At 38.0% G+C, this 27,999-nt stretch overlaps 1 protein-coding gene and 4 non-coding genes across 11 annotated transcripts; all 5 read left to right on the top strand.

The window, feature by feature from the left end:
- Position 1: 1 nt before the first annotated feature.
- LOC127429927 (autophagy-related protein 16-1-like) lies at positions 2 to 27,998 on the top strand. Of its 7 annotated transcripts, none has more exons than XM_051679292.1 (20): positions 2 to 167; positions 1,246 to 1,354; positions 1,477 to 1,570; positions 3,715 to 3,820; positions 3,947 to 4,020; positions 4,200 to 4,451; positions 6,764 to 6,829; positions 9,257 to 9,343; positions 9,438 to 9,500; positions 9,905 to 9,949; positions 12,466 to 12,568; positions 13,065 to 13,170; positions 13,666 to 13,736; positions 16,796 to 16,867; positions 18,134 to 18,254; positions 20,232 to 20,337; positions 20,481 to 20,630; positions 20,845 to 20,892; positions 21,861 to 21,962; positions 25,148 to 27,998. In XM_051679292.1, the coding sequence occupies exons 2-20, from the start codon at positions 1,249 to 1,251 to the stop codon at positions 25,239 to 25,241; spliced, it is 1,866 nt and encodes a 621-aa protein (XP_051535252.1). In that variant the 5' UTR covers positions 2 to 167; positions 1,246 to 1,248; the 3' UTR covers positions 25,242 to 27,998. The 7 variants fall into 7 exon arrangements, with proteins under 7 accessions (XP_051535252.1, XP_051535253.1, XP_051535251.1 ...); XM_051679293.1 differs by having other exon boundaries at positions 1,243 to 1,354; positions 12,469 to 12,568; XM_051679291.1 differs by having other exon boundaries at positions 1,243 to 1,354.
- On the top strand, positions 12,629 to 12,911 carry LOC127430362 (small Cajal body-specific RNA 6). Its single transcript, XR_007895439.1, has one exon. It is a non-coding gene; the product is annotated as a small Cajal body-specific RNA 6 (non-coding RNA).
- LOC127430364 (small Cajal body-specific RNA 6) lies at positions 13,213 to 13,498 on the top strand. Its single transcript, XR_007895441.1, has one exon. It is a non-coding gene; the product is annotated as a small Cajal body-specific RNA 6 (non-coding RNA).
- On the top strand, positions 16,394 to 16,676 carry LOC127430363 (small Cajal body-specific RNA 6). The gene has a single exon (XR_007895440.1). It is a non-coding gene; the product is annotated as a small Cajal body-specific RNA 6 (non-coding RNA).
- On the top strand, positions 17,752 to 18,022 carry LOC127430361 (small Cajal body-specific RNA 6). The gene has a single exon (XR_007895438.1). It is a non-coding gene; the product is annotated as a small Cajal body-specific RNA 6 (non-coding RNA).
- Position 27,999: the final 1 nt, after the last annotated feature.

Genomic DNA, 27,999 nt, shown 5'->3' with positions numbered 1-27,999 from the left:
GTGCTTGAGCCAAAATGGCTGCCGTGCTCCTTCAGTCAGGGGCTGGTTAGCATGAAACCTGCCCGATTAAACCTACAATGACCCGGTTCGGCTCTTATTAGTTGGATTCATTACATTTTTCAATAAGAAGAGTCACTCTGAAGCCAGTGGAGACGTGTTTAGATGCTGTGAGTTAATGTAAACATGTTGTTTATCGAAAGTGAAAGTCAAGCGCAGCGATTAGTTTAATGACATTACTAGCATCATAGTAAACAATCACTTGTATTAATAATGCGGATATTTATCATCGGATTAGACCTTCTTGTGTTTCTTTAGTGTATTTTTATCAGGTGTTGTGACAGTAGGTCCTTTTAATTCGGAGTCACAGCACATATGTCTGAAATCTGTCCATTGAAGTCTATTTATTTGTCAGTTATTATATATATTTACATTTGAAACGGTTTGATACATGTTTTGTGTGTCATACGCCTTTAATATCTTCAGCACATGTGATTCAGCATCATGTCACGTTTATTTCCATCATTAATCTCGCGCAGCTGCAGTGACTTGGCAGATTTCATGATCTGATTCATATATAAACCATGTGTAATCGATTATTGTTGTTTTTTTCTTCTGCTGTCCCAAGTATCAGATTATCTGTCTCTTGTGAACACTTTGTCATTATTTCTGATTGATTATTACTCATCATGTGTTCAATTCTGATCATTTTATTCAAATCAAGCATGTGTAATTTATCATTTATCTACCTGAGTGTTGTTTTAAAGCTGTTGTTATTTATTCATAAAGTGCCTAATTTAATAAGTATTGCTTTCAAATGTAAATGTGAAAATATATGAAGTTTGTGTCATTTCCTGGCATTGTATGTCATTGTACATAACTAATGATCAATTAAGCCTTATATCCTGTAACATTGTTCATGTTATTCACTTTTTTCTGCCTCTTTCAGCATGGTGCACACATGTTTCAGACAGTCTGTCTATTGTAATCAGTGTGATTATTGTAGTATTTATGAGCAGACATGTTTCAGTTTGTCGTGTTTGATCTTGAAACACTTCCTCCTCTTCAGCCTTCTACAGAGAGATGTTCCTCTTTTCCCTTCTGGCTGAACGTGCCCTCCATTTTTAAGAAACACTCCCAGTTAATTGTATTTGCTTTAGGATATTGGTTTACTGGAATATTAATAGTGTCAGTTGAAACTCTAGTGTCTCTGATTGACTGTTAACTCAGTGTGTGTGTGTGCAGGAGGAGATGGCGGGTCGCGGAGTTGAGTGTTTATGGAAACGACACGTTATCGAGGAGCTGAAACAGAGAGACAGAGTTCAGCGTCAGGCCTTTGAAGAGATTATACACCAATGTAAGAGACATGCGCATCATTACCTAGCCTACTTGCTACCTACGTTATAATATAGAGCAATTAAAAACCTTCAGATAAACACCTCAGTTGGAAAAAAATTCTCTCTCTCTCTCTCTCTTTAGATAACCGGCTGTTGGAGAGGTCTGATTTCCAGGCTGTTCTGTCTGAACGTCTGCACACAGAGAAATATGAGCAACAGAACAGACAAGACCTTAGGTGTTTCAGGAAGCACTTTCACCACACCACGTTTGACTTAAAACATATTAATATTACACTTAAAAGATAACAGATCCACGCGGACATCACTCTTCCACCATCTAAAATACTCTAAAATGTGTTGTATCCGCTCCGCATCTGTTGTCACATCTCTGACAGTGATGGTATTTGATATTTTAGCTTTATTCTTATGAGTACAGTTAATTATTTTCAAGTTGGTCATTGGATAAATTTCCTGTGGGACATGAGGAGCACTGATCTGAGGAGAGACACTAAATGCAGTGCTTGCCTCCAAGTAGACAGTAGCTGAAGCGATTTGATACACCGCAAATTTTTTTTTAATAATTTTAATTTCATGACAACATTGACATAATTTGAAAACGGAGACTTGTTTTATCAAAACAAAAGAAAACCCAAAACAGTCACAAAATCAAGTTTTCCGTTTTCCAAAAAAAGCCCATTATAACTCATTTTGATGGAGCGCAATACACACACATACGGTTGAAGTCAGAAGTTTACATACACTTAGGTTGAAGTCAATAAAGCTAATTATTTAACCACTCTACAGATTTAATATTACCAAACTATAGTTTTGGCAAGTCATTTAGGACATCTACTTTGTGCATTACATGAGTAATTTTTCCAACAATTGTTTACAGACTGATTGTTTCACTTTTAATTGACTATATAACAATTCCAGTGTGTCAGAAGTTTACATACACTAAGTTAACTGTGCCTTTAAGCAGCTTGGAAAATTCCAGAAAATGATGTCAAGCCTTTAGACAATTAGCCAATTAGCTTCTGATAGGAGGTGTACTGAATTGGAGGTGTACCTGTGGATGTATTTTAAGGCCTACCTTCAAACTCAATGCCTCTTTGCTTGACATCATGGGAAAATCAAAAGAAATCAGCAAAGACCTCAGAAAAAAAATTGTGGACCCCCACAAATCTGGTTCATTCTTCGGAGCAATTTCCAAATGCCTGAAGGTACCACATTCATCTGTACAAACAATAGTACGCAAGTATAAACACCATGCCATCATACCGCTCAGGAATGAGACGCATTCTGTCTCCTAGAGATGAACATAGTTTGGTGCAAAAAGTGCAAATCAATCCCAGAACAACAGCAAAGGACCTTGTGAAGATGCTGGAGGAAACAGGTAGACAAGTATCTATATCTACAGTAAAACAAGTCCTATATCGACATAACCTGAAAGGCTGCTCAGCAAGGAAGAAGCCACTGCTCCAAAACCACCATAAAAAAGCCAGACTACAGTTTGCAAGTGCACATGGGGACAAAGATCTTACTTTTTGGAGAAATGTCCTCTGGTCTGATGAAACAAACATTGAACTGTTTGGCCATAATGACCATCGTTATATTTGGAGGAAAAAGGGTGAGGCTTGCAAGCCGAAGAACACCATCCCAACTGTGAAGCATGGGGGTGGCAGCATCATGTTGTGGGGGTGCTTTGCTGCAGGAGGGACTGGTACACTTCACAAAATCATGAGGAAGGAAAATTATGTGGATATATTGAAGCAACATCTCAAGACATCAGCCAGGGAATTAAAGCTCTGTTGCAAATGGGTCTTCCAAATGGACAATGACCCCAAGCATACCTCCAAAGTTGAGGCAAAATGGCTTAAGGACAACAAAGTCAAGGTATTGGAGTGGCCATCACAAAGCCCTGACCTCAATCTGATAGTATATTTGTGGGCAGAACTGAAAAAGCATGTGCGAGCAAGGAGGCCAACAAACCTGACTCAGTTACACCAGTTCTGTCTGGAGGAATGGGCCAAAATTCCAGCAACTTATTGTGAGAAGCTTGTGGAAGGATACCCAAAACATCTGACCCAAGTTAAACAATATAAAGGCAATGCTACCAAATACTAACAAAGTGTATGTAAACTTCTGACCCACTGGGAATGTGATGAAAGGAAATAAAAGCTGAAATAAATCATTCTCTCTACTATTATTCTGACATTTCACATTCTTAAAATAAAGAAGTGATCCTAACTGACCTAAGACAGGGAATGTTTTCTACGATTAAATGTCAGGAATTGTGAAAAACTGAGTTTAAATGTGTTTGGCTAAGGTGTATGTAAACTTCAACTTTAAATAAATGTAAATGTTTGTGTGTGTGTAGTCCAGGGGTTGACGGTGGTCGTAGTGACTCTCTGCAGCAGGAGATGGCGCAGATGAGAATTAAACATCAAGAGGAACTCACAGAACTACACAAGAAACGAGGAGAGGTGAGCATGCTACCTGTTCTGATCAAACAGCTTTCAAATTGTCTTACTCTTTCATTCTGTGGTGCTTTAATAAACATCAGTCTGTTGGAGAAGGAAAACTAAAATCAGATATATGTTTCTTTGCAGTTGGCCCAAAGTGTGATCGAACTAAACAACCAGATTCAGCAGAAAGACAAAGAAATCCAGAGCAATGAATCCAAGTGAGTTTTGTGTGTGTGTGTGTGTGTGTGTGTGTTAGAACCAACTGTGTCCTCAGAATTGAGGTGAGACCTATAGTGATGTCCTCTAAAGTATTTATAATAGTCATTATAAGTACTTATAAGTATGTCTCCATTTAGATAACACTGTAACGTGTGTGTGTGTGTGTGTGTGTTTCCAGGATGTTGGAGTACCAGCAGCAGATCTCTCATCTGGAGGGAGAGTGTCGCGAGCTTCGTAACTGTCTTGCTGATCTGGAACGAGCCAATCAGACGCTGCGAGATGAGTATGATGCCCTGCAGATCACATTTGGAGCACTCGAGGAGAAACTACGAAAAACCACAGAGGACAATCAGGAACTGGTGTCTCGCTGGATGGCGGAGAAAGCCCAGGAGGCCAACAAACTCAACGCTGAGAATGAGAAAGACCGCAAGTGAGAATTACACACACACGCACACAAATTCTGACAATTTTGTCAACAGGTATTGAGTACTAGGGAAATTTGACAGGCTCCAAACATTCACATGTTTTAAAAGCATTTATATGCAAGTTTTTTTTTTAATTAGCATTTGGTTGATATGTGCATTTATTTATTTATTTACTTTACACAGTAATGTAAAAAGCAGATTATAAAAAAAAACTGAAAATTGTCACCTTGCACCACAAGTTTCATTCAAATATACAGGTTAAAATCATGATATTGGAATATTTGTTGTCTTTAAAAATTCTTCTGTTACATTGCAGGACAATTTAATGAACTTCTTAGTAAAAAAGATTATTAAAATGAAATGGTGGCCAGCATCTCAAACACAAACTTTCTTTGACAGTAGATCAAAAATACAGTTAAAGTCAGAAGTTTACATACACCTTAGCCAAATGCACTTAAACTCAGTTTTTCACAATTCCTGACATTTAATCGTAGAAAACATTCCCTGTCTTAGGTCAGTTAGGATCACTACTTTATTTTAAGAATGTGAAATGTCAGAATAATAGTAGAGAGAATGATTTATTTCAGCTTTTATTTCTTTCATCACATTCCCAGTGGGTCAGAAGTTTACATACACTTTGTTAGTATTTGGTAGCATTGCCTTTAAATTGTTTAACTTGGGTCAGATGTTTTGGGTTTCCTTCCACAAGCTTCTCACAATAAGTTGCTGTAATTTTGGCCCATTCCTCCAGACAGAACTGGTGTAACTGAGTCAGGATTGTCGACCTCCTTGCTCGCACATGCTTTTTCAGTTCTGCCCACAAATTTTCTATCAGATTGAGGTCAGGGCTTTGTGATGGCCACTCCAATACCTTGACTTGTTGTCCTTAAGCCATTTTGCCACAACTTTGGAGGTATGCTTGGGGTCATTGTCCATTTGGAAGACCCATTTGCGACCGAGCTTTAACTTCCTGGCTGATGTCTTGAGATGTTGTTTCAATATATCCACGTAATTTTCCTTCCTCATGATGCCATCTATTTTGTGAAGTGCACCAGTCCCTCCTGCAGCAAAGCACCCAAACAACATGATGCTGCCACCCCCATGCTTCACGGTTGGGACGGTGTTCTTCAGCTTGCAAGTCTCACCCTTTTTTATGGCCAAACAGTTACATTTTTGTTTCATCAGACCAAAGAATATTTCTCCAAAAAGTAAGATCTTTGTCCCCATGTGCACTTGCAAACTGTAGTCTGGCTTTTTTATGGTGGTTTTGGAGCAGTGGCTTCTTCCTTGCTGAACAGCCTTTCAGGTTATGTCGATATAGGACTCGTTTTGCTGTGGATATAGATACTTGTCTACCTGTTTCCTCCAGCATCTTCACAAGGTCCTTTGCTGTTGTTCTGGGATTGATTTGCACTTTTCGCACCAAACTACGTTCATTTCTAGGGGACAGAATGTGTCTCTTTCCTGAGCTGTATGATGGCTGTGTGGTCCCATGATGTTTATACTTGCGTACTATTGTTTGTACAGATGAACGTGGTACCTTCAGGCATTTGGAAATTGCTCCCAATGATGAACCAGACTTGTGGAGGTCCACAATTTATTTTCTGCGGTCTTGGCTGATTTCTTTTGATTGTCCCATGATGTCAAGCAAAGAGGCACTGAATTGGAAGGTAGGCCTTAAAATACATCCACAGGTACACCTCCAATTCAGTACACCTCCTATTGACTCCAGTTAGCCAATTAGCCTATCAGAAGCTAATTGCCTGGAATTTTCCAAGCTGCTTAAAGGCACAGTTGTCTTAGTGCATGTAAACTTCTGACCCACTGGAACTGTGATATAGTCAATTAAAAGTGAAACAATCTGTCTTGTAAAAAATTACTTGTGTCATGCACAAAGTAGATGTCCTAAATGACTTGCCAAAACTATAGTTTTTTAATATGAAATCTGTGTAGTGTTTAAAAAATTAGTTTTAATGACTTCAACCTAAGTGTATGTAAACTGTATGTTTTAACCTAAAATCTTGATGTTGTAAAAAAGGTAATGTGCATTTTGTTTGTCATCACACAGATAAATGAGTTGTGAATGAGTGATATGTGTGTGTGAACTGAAAGTCGTTCTCACTTTTGCTAATTAATTGGTCAGCTATTAAGGGTCGTTTAAAGACAATAGAAAGGGTGTAATGGGGCAACGCCCATCCCTTTCTGACCTTCCATGTAGAAATGAGTTCTTTAGAAATCCCTCTCCCTGATTGGCTGTTTGAAGCAGGTTAAATGTGTGTAAACTCAAAGATGTGTTTCATACCTCATGTCATTACAGGCGCAGGCAGGCGAAGCTTCAGAAGGAATTAGCAGACGCTGCAAAGGAACCGCTTCCAATAGACCCGTAAGTTTGAGTTCTTTTGGCTGGTTCTGATGAGATACTGAAGTTGGCAAGAGTTTTTATCCAGCATAAAAATAAGTTGTGATTAATTCAGTTAGGGATGTAACGGTATCAAATTTTCATATCACGATAATTGCTAAACCATTTATCACAGTAAACGGTATTATCACGGTATTGTATTGAACTACAAAATGTAACATCTTATATATTACAAAACTTTATTGTTCTTAGTTACAAGATTTAGTTTTGACGGAAAAGTTTAATTGAAAAAGAAACATGAATTTTAGAGTTTCCTAGTAATTTGGTATGTCTTGCTATTACTGTAAGAGTGTTGGGAATGTTGATTTATTGATGGAAATGCTACTGTGCATTCAGAAAAATGTAAACAATTTTGGGTCATTGGTTATCAAGAAATGTTCACTGTATTTTGAAGTGCTCACTATAACAATATTGAGTATTGACGTTGACTACCACCCCTGGAGTCGCGAGTTTGAATCCAGGGCATGCTGAGTGACTCCAGCCAGGTCTCCTAAGCAACAAAATTGGCCCGGTTGCTAGGGAGGGTAGAGTCACATGGGGTAACCTCCTCGTGGTCGCTATAATGTGGTTCTCGCTCTCGGTGGGGCGCATGGTAAGTTATGCGTGGATGCCGCGGAGAATAGCGTGAAGTCTCCACACGCGCTATGTCTCCGCGGTAACGCGCTCAACAAGTCACGGGATAAGATGCACGGATTGACGGTCTCAAACACGGAGGCAACTGAGATCCGTCCTCCGCCACCCGGATTGAGGCAAGTCACTACGCCACCACGAGGACTTAGAGTGCACTGGGAAATGGGGAGAAAAAGGGGAGAAAATCTAAAAAACAAAATGATAATAGTAATTCAATATACTGTAAATAATGATTAACTAATTATAAATATATTTATTAATAAATTATAATAGAATATAATATATATACAGTATAAATGAATAATTCTGATAATTAAAATGAATTATATTACTGTGGCAGACAAGTGAATAGACATCATGAAAAATCTGTTTAAATCAATCTTACATGCCACATTTCAGTCTTATATGTTGTAGACTAATATTACTAATATTATAAACTTTCCTCAAGAAAACATAAGTAAAAAATACCCAACAGAAATAACACTTCTTGCAGAAAATAAATATCAAATAAAAATAAATACTACTTGCAAAAAAGTAAGACTAATTTAATACAGAGCGCATCTTTTTGGCTTTCATAATATACTTTAGCGTTCTTCGTTTTGAGGTAGTGAAACAGATTGCTTGAATTACCACGAGTGATTATCGTCATGCGACACAGTTTGCAGATTAAATTGTTCTGCTCCGTGTCGACTTTTGTGAACCAACACCACAGATGTTGCACCTGTTTTAACAACAAGCTCCTTTTTATTTTCTTGACGTTTCTATCGATCATATCAGCAATAACTCATCAAATAATGATCAAATGATGAAGTACAGGTGTGCGGTGTCTTCAGTTGCACTTTCAGCATGTTAAAGAGATGATCCAGGTGTCTGGATCACAGTGACGCTGCACTACAGAGTGTGTCAGATCACGGTGGTCTGCTGCTTCTTCCGCTACACAGTATATCAAGTTCAGAATTGCACATTCGAATTCGTTGCCTGATCTGCATAATTCTTTTAGTGAACCAGCCCTGCCCACTGATAAATATGCCCACGCCGTACACCTGGATATTTACATACCGCGATATACACGACATAGCAGAATTAACGATTGACACTATATTGCTGCCAGAATATAAAGCTGCTGTAAAATAACCAATTAACTGACCGCTAGTTTTTTCAAATTGATTTATTGAATGTAAAAAAAATGTTTTATTCTTTCCTTACTGTGACGTGCACAGATGTGGATGTCCAAAATGAATTAAATCCCAGATGTGGTTTAATGAGCAACCAAAATCCCAATAATTACTAGAAAAAAATATCCCTAGGGGAATAAAACAAATAAACAAACAGAAAACCTATCAGCAGCTATTGCCGTTAATTCTTCCTGATAACCGATAGTTCCAAAAAGCAAATATTGGTACCGATTAATCGGTAAAACTGATATATTGGTGGACCCAATATTTGCCCCCTGAATTTAGTATTTTTTACCTTTTTATGTGGACCATGTGTGATGTTTTGTAACCATAAAACCACAAATATATATTGCCATCTTTTTATTTCATCTACAATTTTCAGTGAATGTGGTTGAATCATAAATACTCTATTTGAATAATTATATCTCTAGAAAAGAATATTAAATGGATAAAATGTTGTAAATGAAACATTGTTATATGGGAGCAATTTTGGCCCCCACATTTTGATTTTCGGTGGCATTTCGATGCCTCGAGCCCTGGTGGGAACCCTAAGATCTCATTGAATGCTGTGATCTGATTGGTGTAGAGATGATGACATCGAGGTTCTCCCAGAGGATGCTGGAAAGGGAACAGGTGAAACGTCACCGAGCAGACAGATCAGCCGTACCCCCAGGTACACACACACACACACACACACACGTTGTCCATGTGTGTAACAACAATCCATCCAGAAGAAACCAAATGTTTTCTATGCCTCTCTGTCTCAGTAAGCGCTCGTCTCAGGCTCTTCCTCCTAGCGGTCTGCTGGATTCCATCTCTAATATATTCGGGTATGTTAAAGTCAGTGTGTATGAACATAAATATGTCATCTTTTAATTTATCTTCCTCTTTGTCCTCTTCCTCATTCTGTGTGTGTCTAAGTGTGATTGTGCATGTATGTGCGTTGTTTTTTTATACTTATGAGACCCAAAATGTCATCACGAGTCGAAAAAGTCCTCGCTACTATAGTGAAACTTCTTAAACGGCAAACTGTGAGTCAGACATCACTATTAAAATGGCAATGATATGTTTTGCTTTGAATCTAATAATATCAAGAGGTTTATTTTAGCTTTATGTCATCGCTTAGTATGCATCGTCCTCACTAATATAGTAAAAAGAAGTGTGTGTGTGTGTGTGTCTGCGAGTGTGTGTGTGTGTGTGTGTGTCTCATTGTACACTCTCTCTGTGTCTGCAGCTTGTCTGATTCTGTCCAACCTGGTTTCATCCCGTCTGACTCCAGGTGATACACACTGTGGTATCAGAATGTGTGTGTGTGTGTGTGTGTGTGTGTGAACTGTGAATGAGAGAGAATGACTCTCAAACTGCTAATATGAACCCAAAAGCATGCTTAAATTCCTGGAGAGGAATTACACAGAATTATTTTTCGGAAAGGATTGTAAGTAATGAAACAAGTTCCTATACTTTGTGCGTGCTCTCTTTATGGATGCTGCAGTCTTTATAGAATTATATGTGGAATTTGAAGGCTTGCCATTTCTCTGTGTGTGTGTGTGTGTGTGTGTGTTTGTGGTTGTTTTTAGTGAAATGTGTGTGAAGGCCTGGCCAAGACACCAGTTGAAACAATAAACTAGAAATTAGCGCTGTCAATCGAATAATTTTATTATTAAATTACATGATATGGCGATTAATTAATCGAATTAATCGCATATATAAATATTTGCTGAGAAAGCTCTTAAAATAACAATAATTAAATATATGTCATGATTAATTTTTTTTTATAATTTTTGATTAATTATACATTGTTATATTTAAATAATCAAAAATATTTTTACAATAAAAAATGATAATTTATAATATATATATTATAATATAATTTATATATACTATAAAATAATTCTATAAAATAATACAATTCATTAGATTACTGTGGTAGACGAGTAAATAGAAAAAAAAAGGAAGAAAATTTGGACCCACTTTTATATTAGATGCCTTTACTCTGTACTCAGGCATTTGATACAATGTACTGTATTAATTATGTACATATTTGTTATTGCATTGTACCTGCATTTCATTACATCTGTATTTACACTTTTAACCTTATCTCTAATTCTAAACCTAACTCTACCGTAGTCCCACATTATGTGCCAAATCTTTTTTTTATTTTTTTTAAATATTTTCTCCCCAATTTGGAATGCCCAATTCCCAAAGCGCTCTTAAGTCTTCGTGGTGTTGTAGTGACTTGCCTCAATCCGGGTGGCGGAGGATGAATCTCAGTTGCCTCCGCGTCTGAGACCGTCAATCCGTGCATCTTATCACGTGGCTTGTTGAGCGCATTACCGCGGAGACCTAGTGCGTGTGGAGGCTTCACGCTATTCTCCACGGCATCCACGCACAACTCGCCACACACCCCACCTAGAGCAAGAACCACATTATAGTGACCACGAGGAGGTTACCCCATGTGACTCTTCCCTCCCTAGCAACCGGGCCAATTTGGTTGCTTAGGAGACCTGGCTGGAGTCACTCAGCATACCCTGGATTCAAACTCACGACTCCAGCGGTGATAGTCAGTGTCTTTACTCACTGAACTACCCAGGCCCCCATGTGCCAAATCTTTAATATTTTTTCTGGTTATTACTGGGATTTTAGTTGCTCAATAAACTGCATCTGAAATTAAAAAAAATATATATATTATTTTTACAATTAATCATTATCTTAATTTTAACTAAATCGATATTGATTTTTAAAATCCCACGGTCTGTCTTTTACTCTACAGTTTACTTAAATTTTATTTGTGTTGCTTATTAAATCTGTTAAATAAATAGCATTTTAACTGCATAGTTTGGGCCTTGTTGATAGCCTAATTTAATATTTTCATGTGGTACCAAGTTAGAAGGTTACCTGTATAATTTACAACATTTGTATGTACATTTGTATGTAAACAAAATGGACCTTAGAACTGAAATATACCCGGATGATTCAGAATTGAATCAAATCGAGAGCTTGTGAATCTGAATGAAATCAAATCTGGAAATCTGTATCAATACCCAGCCCTAGTTGCCTCTATGACAGTTATACAGAACATTGCTGTAAGGTTAGCAATGGGTTTGTTAAAAAAAATCAGATTTATAAAATGTTGTATGAATGTCACATGTATTGTCCACCCTTATGTAATGGTAGACCGATTAATCTGTGCCGATAGTTGCTTTTTGGAGCTATCGGTTATCTGCAAAAATCTGTACCGATAGTTGTCGATAGTTTTCTTTGTTTCATTCCTCAGTGTTCCTCTTAGGCCGGTGCTGGAGGATACTACTGTTTTTTTTATTTTTTTGGATTTTCTCCCTTTTTTCTCCCTATTTGGAATGCCCAAGTCCTCGTGGTGGCGTAGTGACTCACCTCAATCCGGGTGGCGGAGGACGAATCTCAGTTGCCTCTGCGTCTAAGACCGTCAACACGGTTTCCCACCACCTTAGTTATCGGTATCGGCAAAATCCACTATCGGTCGACCTCTATATGTGTATGTGTTTGTGCACAAACAGTGAAACTGTAAATTTACTGCAAAAAGATTTGTGTTGGCTTCGAAGTGTCTTATCTGCATCAGAGTTTTACTTGTGTGTTTCTAAGTGACAATGCTGCATGTTTATCTAAAAATATCGGCATGTAACATTGTGCAATTATAAATGCTTCAGTCCATGAATGCCCCTCTTCAGTAAGAATTCATGTTTGTTAAAGTGAGACAGTAAAATCATATAAAACAAGTATAAAACATCCATGTGTGCACGCTCTCTTTCTCTTGCTTAGAAGACGTCGTTCTATGAACTCATTCGGGACATCTACTGAAACCGCGGAAGTGCCATCGCCGTGTACCGATGTCCGTGTTCCCTCAACTGCTCTGCACATCTTTGTGAGTATCAATTCCTTTTCAATGCCATTTCTTTTTTTCTGCATCCACATACAGTTCAAAGGTCAATGATGTGATGTAAAAGGTCTGATGCCGTCGTCTCCTTCCAGTCCCTTTTTGTTCCTCCCAGCAGCCCCCTTTCTTTTTCCCCAGCATGCTTTAGTTGTGTATTGCTGGTTTGAGGTGGCAGCTGATATTATGGATGTTTCTGCTGAATTAAGAGTCACTTTTAGAGAATCAGTTGAGACCCAAAACAGCAACATCCAACATTAACACAACACACAGGAGGGCGGGACTAAAGGAGAACATTTAGCGGCCTGTGATCTCAAGTTTTCAAGCTGAGACCTTTAACCTCTTGAGCTCTGTTGCATACAGTGGACTAATTGCAAAATATTAGTCTCATTTTACAGAGTACCCCCCAAAATAAAAGAAGATTCCTGTAATTCATAAATAATATTGTGTATGTTTACAATCTTTTGATAAACATATGTTTGTGTAGGAAGCCCATGATGGAGAAGTGAACGCTGTGAGGTTCGGTCCTGGTTCTCGTCTGCTCGCCACAGGAGGAATGGACCGCCGAGTCAAACTCTGGGAGGTCATATCAGGTAATGTGTGTATGTTTATTATCAATCACAGTTTTCTTTTAAGGTCAGTGATGTGATGTAAAAGGTCTGAAGCTGTCAACCACTTCCAGTCCCTTCTGTCCCTCTCAACAGCCCCCGTTTTTTATATTTTATTTACCAGCATGCTTTAGTTGTGTGTTGTTGGTTTGAGGTGGCTGCTGATATTATGGATGTTTCTGATGAAGTAAGTCTTTTAGAGAACAAGTGAGACCCGAACCAGCAACATCCAACATCAGCTTAACACACATGAGGGCGTGACTCAAAGTGACCGTTAAACCAGCTGGTGATCTCAAGTTTTCAAGCTGAGATCTACAGTCGTTTCAAAGAGGAAATTGTCCAAATTTTACACTAAACCTTGCGAAACTGAATTCTGCAACCACAGAATTTCTGTGTTTCCTCCTCTGAAACAAAGATGCTTTGCAGATGTTTAGTTTTGGCTGAGTTTGTGTCTCTTAAAGCTTTTGTTTGTTTGTCCAGGGCATTGTGAACCCAAAGGAGTGCTGACCGGCAGTAATGCCGGAATCACCAGTGTAGACTTTGATAGTGCGGTAAGTTATTCCGTATTAGTCACTAGAACTGGGTATGTACAAATAAATCGCGAACTTCATTTGAACGGTTCTGAAATTGATTCTTAAAAACCCACTCAACTAAAACACTTCTGTGAACTGCCGCTATTCTTAAAGAAACAGTACCGTTTTAGCAGTTGTTTTACATGTCAATGTAAATACTTGTAAATATTACAAATTATGCATTTAAACAATAAACTTGTGAACATACTGCATGTGTGTGTGTGTGTGTGTGTGTGTGTGTGTGTGTGTGTGTATATAATATATATGTATACACACACCGATCAGCCACAACATTAAAACCACCTGCCTAATATTGTGTAGGTCCCCCTTGTGCCACCAAAACAGTGCCAACCCGCATCTCAGAATAGCATTCAGACACGCTGTTCTTCTCACCACAATTGTACAGAGTGGTTATCTGAGTTACTGTAGACTTTGTCAGTTCAAACCAGTCTGTCCATTCTCTGTTGACCTCTCTCATCAACAAGGCGTTTCCATCCACAGAGCTGCCGCTAACTGGATGTTTTTTGTTTTTGGCACCATTCTGAGTAAATTCTAGAGACTGTTGTGTGTGAAAATCCCAGGAGACCAGCAGTTACAGAAATACTCAAACCAGCCCATCTGTCAAACATCCAGTGAGCGGCAGTTCTGTGGATGGAAATGTCTTGATGAGAGAGGTCAACAGAGAATGGCCAGACTGGTTTGACCTGACAAAGTCTACGGTAACTCAGATAACCACCCTGTACAACTGGTGAGAAGAATATCATATCAGAATGCTACTCTGAGATGCGGGTTGGCGCTGTTTTGGTGGCACAAGGGGGACCTACACAATATTAGGTAGGTGGTTTTAATGTTGTGGCTGATCAGTGTAGTATATATATATATATATATATATATACTGTGTATATAAATGCAATTTCACGACATAATTTTTAATGATGGAATACATGGAATTTGTACATAAAATAAAATAAAAATGTGACCTAAATGATGAAAAACTTTTCGTAATGTACCAAGGTCTCCTGCGTAATAAACAGCATAAGCTGAGAGAGAATTTCTTTTATTTGTTAGGACAATGGACATTATAACTGAAATATACCCAAATGAATCAGAATCGAAGCGGGAAATCTGTTTTGGTGTTAGAAATTAAGGGGCAAAATTTGCCCCCTGTATTTGATTTTCAGGGACATTTTTTACATTTATGAGAGCACAACTTTTCTAATATTATTTTTTTTTAAATTCTTTCATTTAATCTATTTATTAACATAAATTCTCAATCTGAGTAAATATATCTTTCATGCAATAATATGTATACCTAGGCCTAGAGTAGAATAGTAAGATATGAATCCGATGTTACAAATAAAACACAGATGGGGTCTGGGTAGCTCAGTGGTAAAATACGCTGGCTACCACCCCTGGAGTTCGCTAGCTCGCTCGCAATCCCAGGGCATGCTGAGTGACTCCAGCAAGGTCTCCTAAGCAACCAAATTGGCCCGGTTGCTAGGGAGGGTAGAATCACATGGGGTAACCTCCTCGTGGTCGCTATAATGTGGTTCGTTCTCGGTGGGGCGCGTCGTGAGTTGAGCGTGGTTGCCGCGGTGGATGGCGTGAAGCCTCCACACGCGCTATGTCTCCGTGGCAACGCGCTCAACAAGCCACGAGATAAGATGCGCGGATTGACTGTCTTAGATACGGAGGCAACTGGGATTCGTCCTCCGCCATCCGGACTGAGGCGAATCACTACGCGACCACGAGGACTTAAACGCACATTGGGCATTCCAAATTGGGAGAAAAAGGAAAAATAAAATAAAACACAGATGAGTTCATTATGGGACCCCACATTTTGAATTTTGGGTGCATTTTTGTCATTTACAGTGGTGTTTTTGCCCCAAGGCCTCATTGATTTTGGACCCTGTGTCAATACCACGCGCCACCCTTGACCTACATGAAATGGTCTTCACAACACTTTTACTCATATAATGTGACATTTCAGAGTGAAACAGGAGAACCAGTGACAAAAATGTAGGGTGGGGCTTCATTTTTTTTAAACTTAATTTAAAATTTCGCTGCAAACATTCACATTTCATGACGTCTTGTTGAGAATTGAGAGGTCTTCTGAGATTGTATGTTACTAGGTGTTCTGCAGGGCTCACCTCTCGGCCCTCTCCTGTTGCTCTTGTTCATGTTTAGTTCAGTTCATTATTGATCAATTGTGGTGTTTTTTTCCACATCTAAAAAAATACTTGTGTTTATATCATTTTTTTTAATTAAATGTTAGGAGTGAAACTATTTTTGCACATTTATACCAGGAACTTGAATTAAGAAAGTAAAAAAACGTCAATTTAGATTTCATGTTGACTTTAAATAAAGATACGGCCATTGGAGAAAAAATAAGATTTATTCTTAACGACACCATGAAAATGTTTTGACAAATGCTAAACGTATTTCCGATGTTGATGTATTTCCTATTGAAACAGGAAGAATTAAAGGCCTTGCCCTTGCTTTTTAAATTTCCATTATTATTTAGTTTACATCACAGACTGGCAAAATTACACTTAAGCGCAAAGTGTGAAAAACTTTTAGGAACTTGAAAGCCTTTCATTGCTTCATTTGTTGATCTGTTTTGCATATAGTTCAAAGGTCAATGATGTGATGTAAAAGGTCTGATGCCATCGTCTCCTTCCAGTCCCTTCTGTCCCTCCCAGCAGCCCCTTTTTTTAATTTCCCAGCATGCTTTAGTTGTGTATTGCTGGTTTGAGGTGGCAGCTGATATTATGGATGTGTCTGCTGAATTAAGAGTCAATTTTAGAGAATCAAATGAGACCAAAACAGCAACATCCAACATCAACACAACACACAGGAGGTCGGGACTCAAGGAGAACATCAAACCGGCCCATGATCTCAAGTTTTCAAGCTGAGACCTTTAAAATGAATCTCAAAGCATTGATAACGCTTTCAAAATGAATGAATTTCCAGCAAACAAAGTGGGTTGAACTGTTCACCTCAAGCAGAACTGAATGCAGTGTGTTTGTGTTTTGCAGGGGTCGTATCTATTGGCCGCCTCTAACGATTTTGCGAGCAGAATTTGGACTGTTGACGACTACAGACTGCGGGTGAGAATATCACTGAATCTCATGTACATATAGTTGATACATACACAAGGTCTGTGGCACATGGAATGCACGTCGTTTATATGAGATGTCAACTGAGATATTGGTTTTATTGATTAATCCGCACCGATTGTTCCTTTTTTAACTAACAGTTATCTGCAAAAATCAGCACTGATATTTGCTCATGTTTGTTTGTTTCTTTCATTTTCTTCTGTAGACTCGAAATTAGAGTCCCCGGTGTATCTCTGGCTTGTTCATAGTTTAAAGTCCCATCCCATCTTATGCGCCAAATCTTACTTTTTCCTATTGGGATTTTTATTGGGATTTTGGTTGCACAATAAACTGCATCCAGGATTTTATTCATTTTGGTCTCTTTTACCATCTATGTCTGTGCCTTTCACAGTAATCAAAGACAGATGTTTTTTTAACATGTTATAAATCAATTTCAAAAACTTTGGGCCCATTAATCATTACCAGCTTAGTCATCGATATCGGACAAATCCAATATCGTCAAACTCTAATTTATATATACTAAATGATATTATTAGTTCTGTTTTTAGCTCAAACAGCTTTCTTTAAAGACATATTTTGCTGTAAACATTTAAATTTCCTGAGGACTTGTTGAGAATTAAACTTTTGAGATTGTAAGTTATTAGGTGTTCCGCAAGGCTCACCTCTCGGCCCTCTCCTATTGTTCTTGTTCATGTTGTTTAGTTCGTTATTGATCATTTTTTGTAGGTTTTTTTTATATATCCATAAGTTTTTAGTACTACTATTTTCTTAAAATCATTAGAACTGTAGGTAGTGAGTTAATGAAAGGGTAAACAATGTTACTGCAACCAAACGGCAATGTTCAAAGTGTGCTAGGGTTTATTTGATGGGTTAAAGGTCAATGATGTGATGTAAAAGGTCTGATGTCCAGGTCACCTTTCAGTCCCTCTATCCCTCCCAGCAGCCTCTGGTAATTTTTCCCAGTATGCTCTAGTTGTGCATTACTGGTTTGAGGTGGCAGCTGATATTATGGGCGTTTCTGCTGAATTTGAGTCTTTTAGAAATATAAGTGAGACCCAAAACAGCAGCGTCCAACATCAACACAACACACAGGAGGGCGGGACTGAAGGAGAGCGGTCAGCTGATCTCAAAAATCATACTGAGACCTGATTCTGTAGTATACGACAACTTGACGAATTTCAAAACTACACAGCTCACGTAGAACACTGTGTGGTGCAGAAGATCTGAATTGTTTGGGTTGTATTTCTGCTTCCATAGCACACGCTCACAGGCCACAGTGGGAAGGTTTTGTCAGCTCGGTTTCTCCTCGACAACGCTCGAATTGTCTCCGGCAGCTACGACAGAACGCTGAAGCTCTGGGACTTACGCAGCAAAGTCTGTAAGAGACTCGCAGCTACTTCCTTCATTCATGGTTCTTCATTAGCACTCTCTACCAATAGGTCATAAGATAAGGCTGGAAACATGAAAAGTCAAGGTTTTTTTGTTTTTTTTTGCTTTTAACCTTCAGAAAATGTTTTTGCTCAGTACAAGAGGTCAAATTAAATATTATTTCAGAATTTTTTATTTGTTTAATTTTATATGAGCTTTGCAATGTTTTTAGCCATGCTACCAAAATGTGGGATATCTCTGAGTCTAGCAATAAACATTAAATATACATTCTTATTAAATAAAATGTCTGAAATGACAAAATAAAATGTACAATATGCTGAAATTTGAAACTTTTTTTGAAGATTTGAGTATCTTTAAACAGGCTTACAAATGTATCACTCAGTAGGCTCTTATGTTTCTGTCCACCCAAGGAGGTCAAACTAAATATTATAGCTTTTTTTTTATTATTTGCAATGTGTTCGACCCTGTTACCAAAATTTGGAGAAAAAAAATAATGTAGTGTTAAATGCTAATTTGTGTCACTTTCCCCAGCAATAAACATGAATATTACATAAATGTATGAATTGACAAAAATACATGTAAAATATGGTAAAATTGTTAACATAATTTAGCCTAAATTAAGCGATAAATATGAATTAAAAAATCTTACATATCTTCAATACAAGTTCAGCTCATTCAAAAGCATACAAGCTACACTAATGCTACACTTTTGGCCCTCTAGTGGTTGAAGCATAAAACTGCAAGTAACTTGCGGAGGAGCACTGTTTTGGTAATTAGGCGAGTTGGGCTTTGGCTCTGCTCTTCTGCGCGGATGAATCTGATGGTTTGAGGGAGTACCGGTGTAACCATGGTTACAGATGATCAACTTATCAGTTGCTAATAGCAACAAAACTCGCCTCCTCCCCTCAATAAAATAAGTAAATAAATAACGAAAGGAAGAAAAAGACGGATATCTGAAAAATATGTCTTATGAGCAGGTAAGTAGCATACAGTATCTTCCGCTGTTGTTTTGACTTATTCAAAACAATTGTTTCAAAATAAACAACGTTACAAAAGTTAGGCAACTAAGACATTAGACAACGATTGCTAGTCATATCAGATAAAGGCAAATGGTGGAAACTATTATATCTTATCTAGCAGACAAATAGACCAAGGTAGTAACTGGTTTAGAGATTGTTGTTGTTACCAGCATAAAGGTTTTCTTTTTTCATTGTCCTTGCTCGAAAATATAATCAAGCACTGCAGTACCACAATCCATAATAAAATGCCCATTATAGTGACTAACACTATCTAACGAACTACTGCACTAAGAAAGCTTCCTGACGAACTATCGGTCCAATAAAATATCTTACCTGTCCAGCTAGAAAAACTCCCCCTCTGGGTCGGTTTTAAAGAGTTGTCGCCACCTCTGGAAAAAGACAGGCCGATGTTGTTTCATGTTTTATTATTACGGGCTCTGTCGCCTTCCCTTTTTGCTTGCAGACTCTTCTTAGTTCGAGGTTTCTTCGTTTTAAAAACGGGAGATACCCCAGAAAGAGTTACCTTTTTGAAGAAGGTTAAAATACTCACTGTTTCAAAAGTTTAGCCACAAGACATAAACAATATGCAATATGCATGCATAAAATCACTCACTAACCATTTCTGTGTAAAGTTATTGCCAATTTTACAACTTCGTTGCTATGACGATGTAATGTGAACAAACCCTAAAATGACTGTAAAAATGATGAATGATGCCACAAATGCTGTTAATTGATCTTAACTTGTATTGAACCCGGAATATTCCTTTAATGCACCAGAATGAGTAACAGGGTTAAAAAATAATGACCTAAGTGGAGCTAGCTAGTTTGGGATCAGATAGTTAGTTGTATGTGTATACATTTGTATTTCCCTTAAATTCAAGAACATATTTGTTAACCATTATACAGTTTTTACAGTTTTAAAGTTTCAAACTCACTTTCCGTCTCAGGCATGAAGACAGTGTTTGCTGGCTCCAGCTGTAATGATATCGTCTGCACAGAGCAGTGTGTGATGAGCGGACACTTTGATAAGAAAATCCGTTTCTGGGACATCAGGTGAGACATGATGTCATTAGAGACAGCAGATTTCTGCTGGGCTGTTTGGTTAGTGATTGTGTGAATTATACATTTGGAACTTCATTATAATACTTAAAACTCAAGTTCAGTGCTAATCAGTGTGTGTGTGTGTGTGTGTGTAGAGCGGAGAGTACTGTATGCGAGTTAGAGTTGCTGGGACGTGTAACATCTTTGGACCTCAATCACGACCGGACGGAGCTTCTGGCGTGTTCCCGTGACGACCACGTGAAAATAATCGATCTGCGCTGTAATGCAGTGCGACAAACATTTAGGTGCGCTGCATGCACACACTTGTACTTTGGCCATTTTCGAAGATTTACTTTGTAATTATATGTTTACATCTGTCATTCTTACATCACATACTTCTGGACGTCTAATGACAATTCATAAAATTTATTAAAAAAAATATATAAAACTGAAATGTAGTTTTCTACTTTGACTTTCACAGAATAACTTTCATATTTCTCTTCCTCGTCTTTTCTGCAGTGCTGAAGGTTTTAAGTGTGGTTCTGACTTTACCAGGGTAACCTTCAGGTAAGAACCTGAAATGATGAAATGAAAGCGTGCACACTCCATTGCCAGATTCATGCTGCTTGCAATGTCATGAATGCTGCAAAAAACATATTTACCCTTTAATGCATACCCCAAGTTTTAAGTGACCCGGGACCTCATTTCTGTACCACATCTATTTTAGTTTCAAAAGTGCAGGGGTCATTAAAGACCGGAGATTTGTAATATTGTCGCTTTTTCTTTTCCATAAATCACATTTTTCTGTGTGACAAATGACAATGTTGAATTATCAGTATTTCATATGCATAAATATATACACATTATGCATGTAGTTTCTTACTAAGGTGGCGCTGTTGTGTCAGTAATTGACTTGTTTACATTTGACATTACTATTTGATAAAGAAGCAATGTGGAAGTAAACTATAGCAAGTTTAACACATGAACAGTATGTTATGACTGTTGTCATTTGTGTGTACTACTGAAAATCGGTAAGTTGTGCGTCTTTTTAGACTCAAAATGTGCATGAGAAAATACATGTGTAGCTGATATGTAGTTTGTGTAGCTCAATATGTGTTTGACGGCCAGTTGTGTCTCATGAAATTTCAGTCTGATGTTAATGAATCCGGTTCTAGATTTGTTGTATCATGTCTTTGATATATGAAAACTAAAACAGCTAAATATATCAGAATATATACTTTTCTATTATTTTCTTATTGTTTTGAAAATTTGACACTATCTGGGTATTTTGTAGATCCATTTGTGATAGATATACATGCCGGGCCGCTGAAGACCTGAGTGTGTAATAATGTTTGGCGTAACACCCATGCATTTAAGAGTTAATTGTATTTTAATTTCATCATCAAATAGCCGTAAAACTAGACTAAGTTGGTTCAGCCTCTAGCATGCGAAAGCTGTTTCTTTTTCACCCTTGACTGCTACTATGTATTCCTAGTACAACTAGTACATTAGTGTGTTTTTTGTTTTTCTTTCAGTCCTGATGGGAGTTTTGTGGCAGCCGGATCTTCAGACGGTGTTCTGTACATTTGGAACGTTCTAACGGGCAAACTTGAGAAAACTCTTGATAAGGGTCATAGGTGAGAGGGACAAATAACCAACATGGACACACACACACACACACACACACACACACACACACACACATGCTATAATGGAATAGAATACGAGTGTGCTGCTTACTGCATTCTGCAAAATACATACTGTGTAGTGCGGTGTGCCTTCTACTTTTTTAGTAGTGTGTGAAATGGTCTGCAGTATCCAACAACATTGTTGTCACATGACCTCCCTATTTGGCATTCATCAAGTGCCGTTCCAGTTATCATCTTAGTAATAAATATTGATATTTGGCTTCTGATTTTGTATAAAGAGATGCGTTTTTAAAAATATAAGTTATGTTTAACTTGACATGGTCCTGCACGAGACGCAGATAAAAAGCAAGGCATGCCGCAATGGTCAAAGACTGCTGTTCAGCATGTGTTTACATAGAAAAACAATGGAAAAACAATGCAGATGCATGCAAAAACATGTTCGTGTGAACAGCCCCTTACTAATCTGTTCTCATGTCTGTGAGTGAGAACATAATACACTAAAAAAAGAAAGCATATGGCTATATTATAACAAATATTTATACATTAGAATAATTTATATAATATATACACTGGCGGTCAAAAGTTTGGAATAATGTACAGATTTTGCTGTTTCGGAAGGAAATTGGTACTTTAATTCACCAAAGTGGCATTCAACTGATCACAAAGTATAGTCAGGACATTACTGATGTAAAAAACAGCACCATCACTATTTGAAAAAAGTCATTTTTGATCAAATCTAGACAGCAGCCATCACTCCAACACCTTATCCTTGAGTAATCATGCTAAATTGATCATTTGGTTCTAGAAAATCACTTGCCATTATATCAAACACAGCTGAAAGATATTTGGTTCATTAAATGAAGCTTAACATTGTCTTTGTGTTTGTTTTTGAGTTGCCACAGTATGCAATAGACTGGCATGTCTTAAGGTCAATATTAGGTCAAAAATGGCCAAAAAGAAACAGCTTTCTCTAGAAACTCATCAGTCAATCATTGTTTTGAGGAATGAAGGATATACAATGCTTGAAATTGCCAACAAACTGAAGATTTCATACAAAGGTGTACACTACAGTCTTCAAAGACAAAGGACAACTGACTTTAACAAGGACAGAAAGAGATGTGGAAGACCAGATGTACAACTAAACAAGAGGATAAGTACATCAGAGTCTCTAGTTTGAGAAATAGACGCCTCACATGTCCTCAGCTGACAGCTTCATTGAATTCTACCCGCTCAACACCAGTTTCATGTACAACAGTAAAGAGAAGACTCAGGGGTGCAGGCCTTATGGGAAGAATTGCAAAGAAAAATCCACTTTTGAAACAGAAAACAAAAAGAAAAGGTTTGAGTGGGCAAAGAAACACAGACATTGAACAACAGATAATTGGAAAAGAGTGTTATGGATCTTAACCCCATTGAGCTCTTGTGGGATCAGCTAGACTGTAAGGTGCGTGAGAAGTGCCCGACATGACAGTCACATCTATGGCAAGAGCTACAGGAAGTGTGGGGTGAAATGTCACCTGAGTATCTGAACAAACTGACAGCTAGAATAACAAGGATCTGCAAAGCTGTCATTGCTGCACGTGGAGGATTTTTTGATGAGAACTCTTTGAAGTAGTTTAAGAAGTTCTGAAAATTTTTCTCAAATTGTAATAGTAATTTTTCACGTTATTAATGTCCTGACTATACATTGTGATCAGTTGAATGCCACTTTGGTGAATAAAAGTACCAATTTCCTTCCATAAGAGCAAAATCTGTACATTATTCCAAACTTGTGTGTATATATATACAGTTGTGCTCAAAAGTGTGCATACCCTGTCAGAAACTGTGAAATTTTGGCATTGATTTTGAAAATATGACTGATCATGCAAAAACACTGTCTTTTATTTAAGGATAGTGATCATATGAAGCCATTTATTATCACATAGTTGTTTGGCTCCTTTTTAAATCATAATGATAACAGAAATCTCCCAAATGTCCTTGATCAAAAGTTTACACACCCTTGAATGTTTGGCCTTGTTACAGACACACAAGGTGACACACACAGTTTTAAATGGCAATTAAAGGTTAATTTCCCACACCTGTGGCTTTTTAAATTGCAATTAGTGTCTGTGTATAAATAGTCAATGGGTTTGTTAGCTCTCACGTGGATGCACTGAGCAGGCTAGATACTGAGCCATGGGGAGCAGAAAAGAACTGTCAGAAGACCTGCGTAACAAGGTAATGGAACTTTATAAAGATGGAAAAGGATATAAAAAGATATCCAAAGCCTTGAAAATGCCAGTCAGTACTGTTCAATCACTTATTAAGAAGTGGAAAATTCAGGGATCTCTTGATACCAAGCCAAGGTCAGGTAGACCAAGAAAGATTTCAGCCACAACTGCCAGAAGAATTGTTCGGGATACAAAGAAAAACCCACAGGTAACCTCAGGAGAAATACAGGCTGCTCTGGAAAAAGACAGTGTGGTTGTTTCAAGGAGCACAATACGACGATACTTGAACAAAAATGAGCTGCATGGTCAAGTTGCCAGAAAGAAGCCTTTACTGTGCCAATGCCACAAAAAAGCCCGGTTACAATATGCCCGACAACACCTTGACACGCCTCACAGCTTCTGGCACACTGTAATTTGGAGTGACGAGACAAAAATAGAGCTTTATGATCACAACTTTAAGCGCTATGTTTGGAGAGGGGTCAACAAGTATTGTGCTCCTTGAAACAACCACACTGTCCATTTCACAATTTCTGCCAGGGTATGCAACCTTTTGAGCACAACTGTGTGTGTGTGTGTGTGTGTGTGTGTATGTATATATATATAATGTATAAATGTATTTTGTTTTCCAAACCCGCAGTTAAACTGGCCTGAACCCTGAATGTTTGTCGGGTGAGGTCAGGTATACTCTAAAAATGTCTTACTGACTCATCATGTACTTGATGTCATTGTTTTGCCGAATGTAGTAGGCCATCCGGGTATTCATACTGCGCACAGTATACACACTGCATACTGCAAACATAGTATGAATACTATTTCATTCTGAGAAATACGCCATTCCGAACAAAACCACTATATCCAGTTGCCCGATAACCTTCAACTACACAAACACATCTATAAATTATCTTGCTTTCTTACCTGATGCCTTTCATAAACTAACTTCCTGTCTTTCTGTCCCATTTGTAGTTCTACCATAAATTCAGTGTCCTGGTCTCCATCGGGGGCGTATGTGGCCAGCGTTGAGAAAGGCAGCAAGGCCGTGTTGTGGTCGGATATGTGATTGGCCGCTCTCTTCCTTGCCTCCGCAGTGATTGGCTGAGCGCTGTGCACTGCGCTGTTGTGATTGTACAAAACAGACTGTATAAAGACAGAAAGTGAGCCCCACCTCACATCCCTCCGGTCTCTTGAACTATATGACCCATAATGCCATATGTCTGGAGATCCACATGTATGCGTGCTGCCTTCCTCTGAATAGACGGCACCGTACACGTATTATATACATAAATATGTATATCAACTTTCATGTACTGTTGGATGTCTCACTCAAACTCGATGTGAGACGATGAAGATGTGGAAATTCTAGTTGTTCTTCACAACTCTTACGGCTTGTTTTTAACACTGTTTTAAATTGGTGTGTTTGCGTTTGGAATGTGCTGCTGGAATATTTGCTTTTGCACAGATACAAGTCATTTAAAGGGATAGTTCTGCCATCATTTACTAAACCTCTTGTTGTTCCAAACTTGTTTGACTTTCTTTCTTCCATGGAATACAAGTGATGTATGGCAGTATATAAGAAAGTTATATGGGTTTGGAAAAATATGAGGGTGAGTAAATAATAACAGAATTGTCATTTTTGGGTGAATTATTCCTTTAAGATGTGTGTGTGTTCGTTTGACTTTAATGAATCTCAGTAGGTGGATACTGTTGCAGTTCCAGATACACGTAGAGGGTGCTGTTCACCAACACTATTCTCGGCTCAGTCACTCTGAAAAAAAACACATGTCAGTCAAAATTAAAGGTCTGCCTCCCCATATGTAAGGTAAACCCTATTTCATAAACAAAAAGTTACACTAATGCCCGTAAGAGTAAATCTCAAGTGCAAGGTCTGGGTCATATTTCCCCACAAAATCTATAAAAATAAATGTCAGTAGCACATAATCATATTATTTATTATAGATGAACATAATAAAAAAAAATCTAGTGTTTACAAAAAATAATGAAATTGAAAAAAATAAAAAATAAATAGGATTTATACATCACAGAAGTAATGAGAATCTACTGAGAATCACGAATAATAGGAATAAAAATGGTTATGATGGCACGGCACAGACTGGGGAAAGTGTGCCTCAAAATCTTGATGGCCCTAAAAATAGGCTTTATTTTCTCTAAGCAAAATATAGGAATAAATATAAAAATGCATATTGTTTGTTTATTTATTTATTTATTTATTTTATTTGCTTTTTGGATTGAAATATGAAAGGGGCCCCTTAGAAGACAGAAATGTATTTTCGGAAAAAGTTTTACATTCCCTCGTAATACATTTTTGGTGTCCTTGCAATACCTTTATTCATCCCGTATGAAAATTAACCATGGGTTTACTACAGTGAGTATGCATCAACTACGGTAACTGTAGGATAACCACGAAATTGACTATGGATTTGCTACAATAACGATTTTTTTAGCCTTGGTTTTTGTGGTAAAATCAAAGTAATAATACAGGAAAACCAAAACTGTGGTAATAAAAATCATAATCATTCTGCCCGAAAAACATGGTTAATTTATAATACATGTATCATGGTTTTTAAAATAGGTAAAGGTATTGTAGTGGAACTCAAAACTATTTCAGAAAACAAATTTCCTCCCTGTCCTCTACTGGGCTCTGTAAATATGACCTGGACATGTTTTTGTAAGATTCACCCAAACCTCTGCGAAATTACCATCATCACAGTTTCAGGTGTTTATTTGGACCAATCACAACTCTCTATTCTAAGCCCCTCCCCCTGACTCCTCTCGGATCCTGGGTGAGCGTGCGTGTGTGTGTGTGTGTGGTGAACGACTGTTGGATACGCTGGTGCAGAATGTATGCGATGCAATTTTTCTGTTTGGCTTTTATTGGAGAAAATGACGTGCCATTATTCTTTTAATTTTCTTGTCGTCTGCCTCGTTTCCTGTGTTTCAAATACCATATGAAACTCTTTGCAAACAATCAACATGAAAACGAGTGCACTTATTTATTTGCTGTGACGCCAGTAGCCGTTTTCTGAACTGGCAAAGTTTGCACTTGTTATAAAAGGAATAAACCCGGGAATGCACCTTAAAGCTGACAGTGAGAGCTACGACCTCTTCTAACCAGAGGCACAGATTCTGGGGGGGGATGGGGGGAGGTAACCCCCCCAATAATCAAGACTAGCAACTACAACGCCCCCCCCCAAATGATCAAACCAGATCTACGCCCTTGCTTCTGACACTATATTTGATGTATTTGTGATTGCATTGGCTGCCTTAGTTCTCATTTTAAGGCACTCATTACCCCTTAAAGGGGTAGTTCACCTAAAAAGGAAAATTCTTTCAGTTTTTACTCTTTACGCTGCTCTTTTCCATACATGGTGACCAGATTAAGCTCCAAAAATGACCATGAAAGAAGACTGAAAATGAAGCCCTGCTGTGTAAAGATTCTTTAGTTTCAGCATACAGTTTTGGAATGGCTTGAGGGTGAGTAAATGATGGCAGAATTTTCATTCTTGGATGAGCTAATTTTTTAGGCTAAACGCTGGAGTCTGTCATGGCACCAGTCAAGTGCATTTTAGTTTCAGATCGTGGGTGGTGGGGACGGCACACTTTATGGATGACTGTTGTATTTTGTGTGGGTGTGGCTTGAGTTTTAGCTCCACCCCTCTGACTTGTTTGTAAGCAGGGCTGGAAGTGGGCACTGTATTCCACTGACTAAACAGACTGTGTAAGTGTCGCTTATGTATATGAGGTCTCTGTATATGTCTGCTTAATGTTTGCACACCATAAAATGTGTGAGACGTTACTTT

This window comes from Myxocyprinus asiaticus, chromosome 39 (genome assembly GCF_019703515.2).
Source record: "Myxocyprinus asiaticus isolate MX2 ecotype Aquarium Trade chromosome 39, UBuf_Myxa_2, whole genome shotgun sequence".
Classification (NCBI taxonomy): Eukaryota; Metazoa; Chordata; class Actinopteri; order Cypriniformes; family Catostomidae; genus Myxocyprinus; species Myxocyprinus asiaticus.
This window is presented reverse-complemented; position numbering and strand designations above follow the sequence as displayed.

What these genes read in the sequence shown, in the direction of transcription:
- LOC127429927 (XM_051679292.1), top strand. Translation starts at nt 1,249, where the DNA reads ATGGCGGGTCGCGGAGTTGAGTGTTTATGGAAACGACACGTTATCGAG. An exon ending in ACTCTGGGAGGTCATATCAG is followed by an intron (nt 13,171 to 13,665) that starts GTAATGTGTGTA and finishes TTGTTTGTCCAG; the next exon opens with GGCATTGTGAACCCAAAGGA. An exon ending in GCAGTGCGACAAACATTTAG is followed by an intron (nt 20,631 to 20,844) that starts GTGCGCTGCATG and finishes TCTTTTCTGCAG; the next exon opens with TGCTGAAGGTTTTAAGTGTG.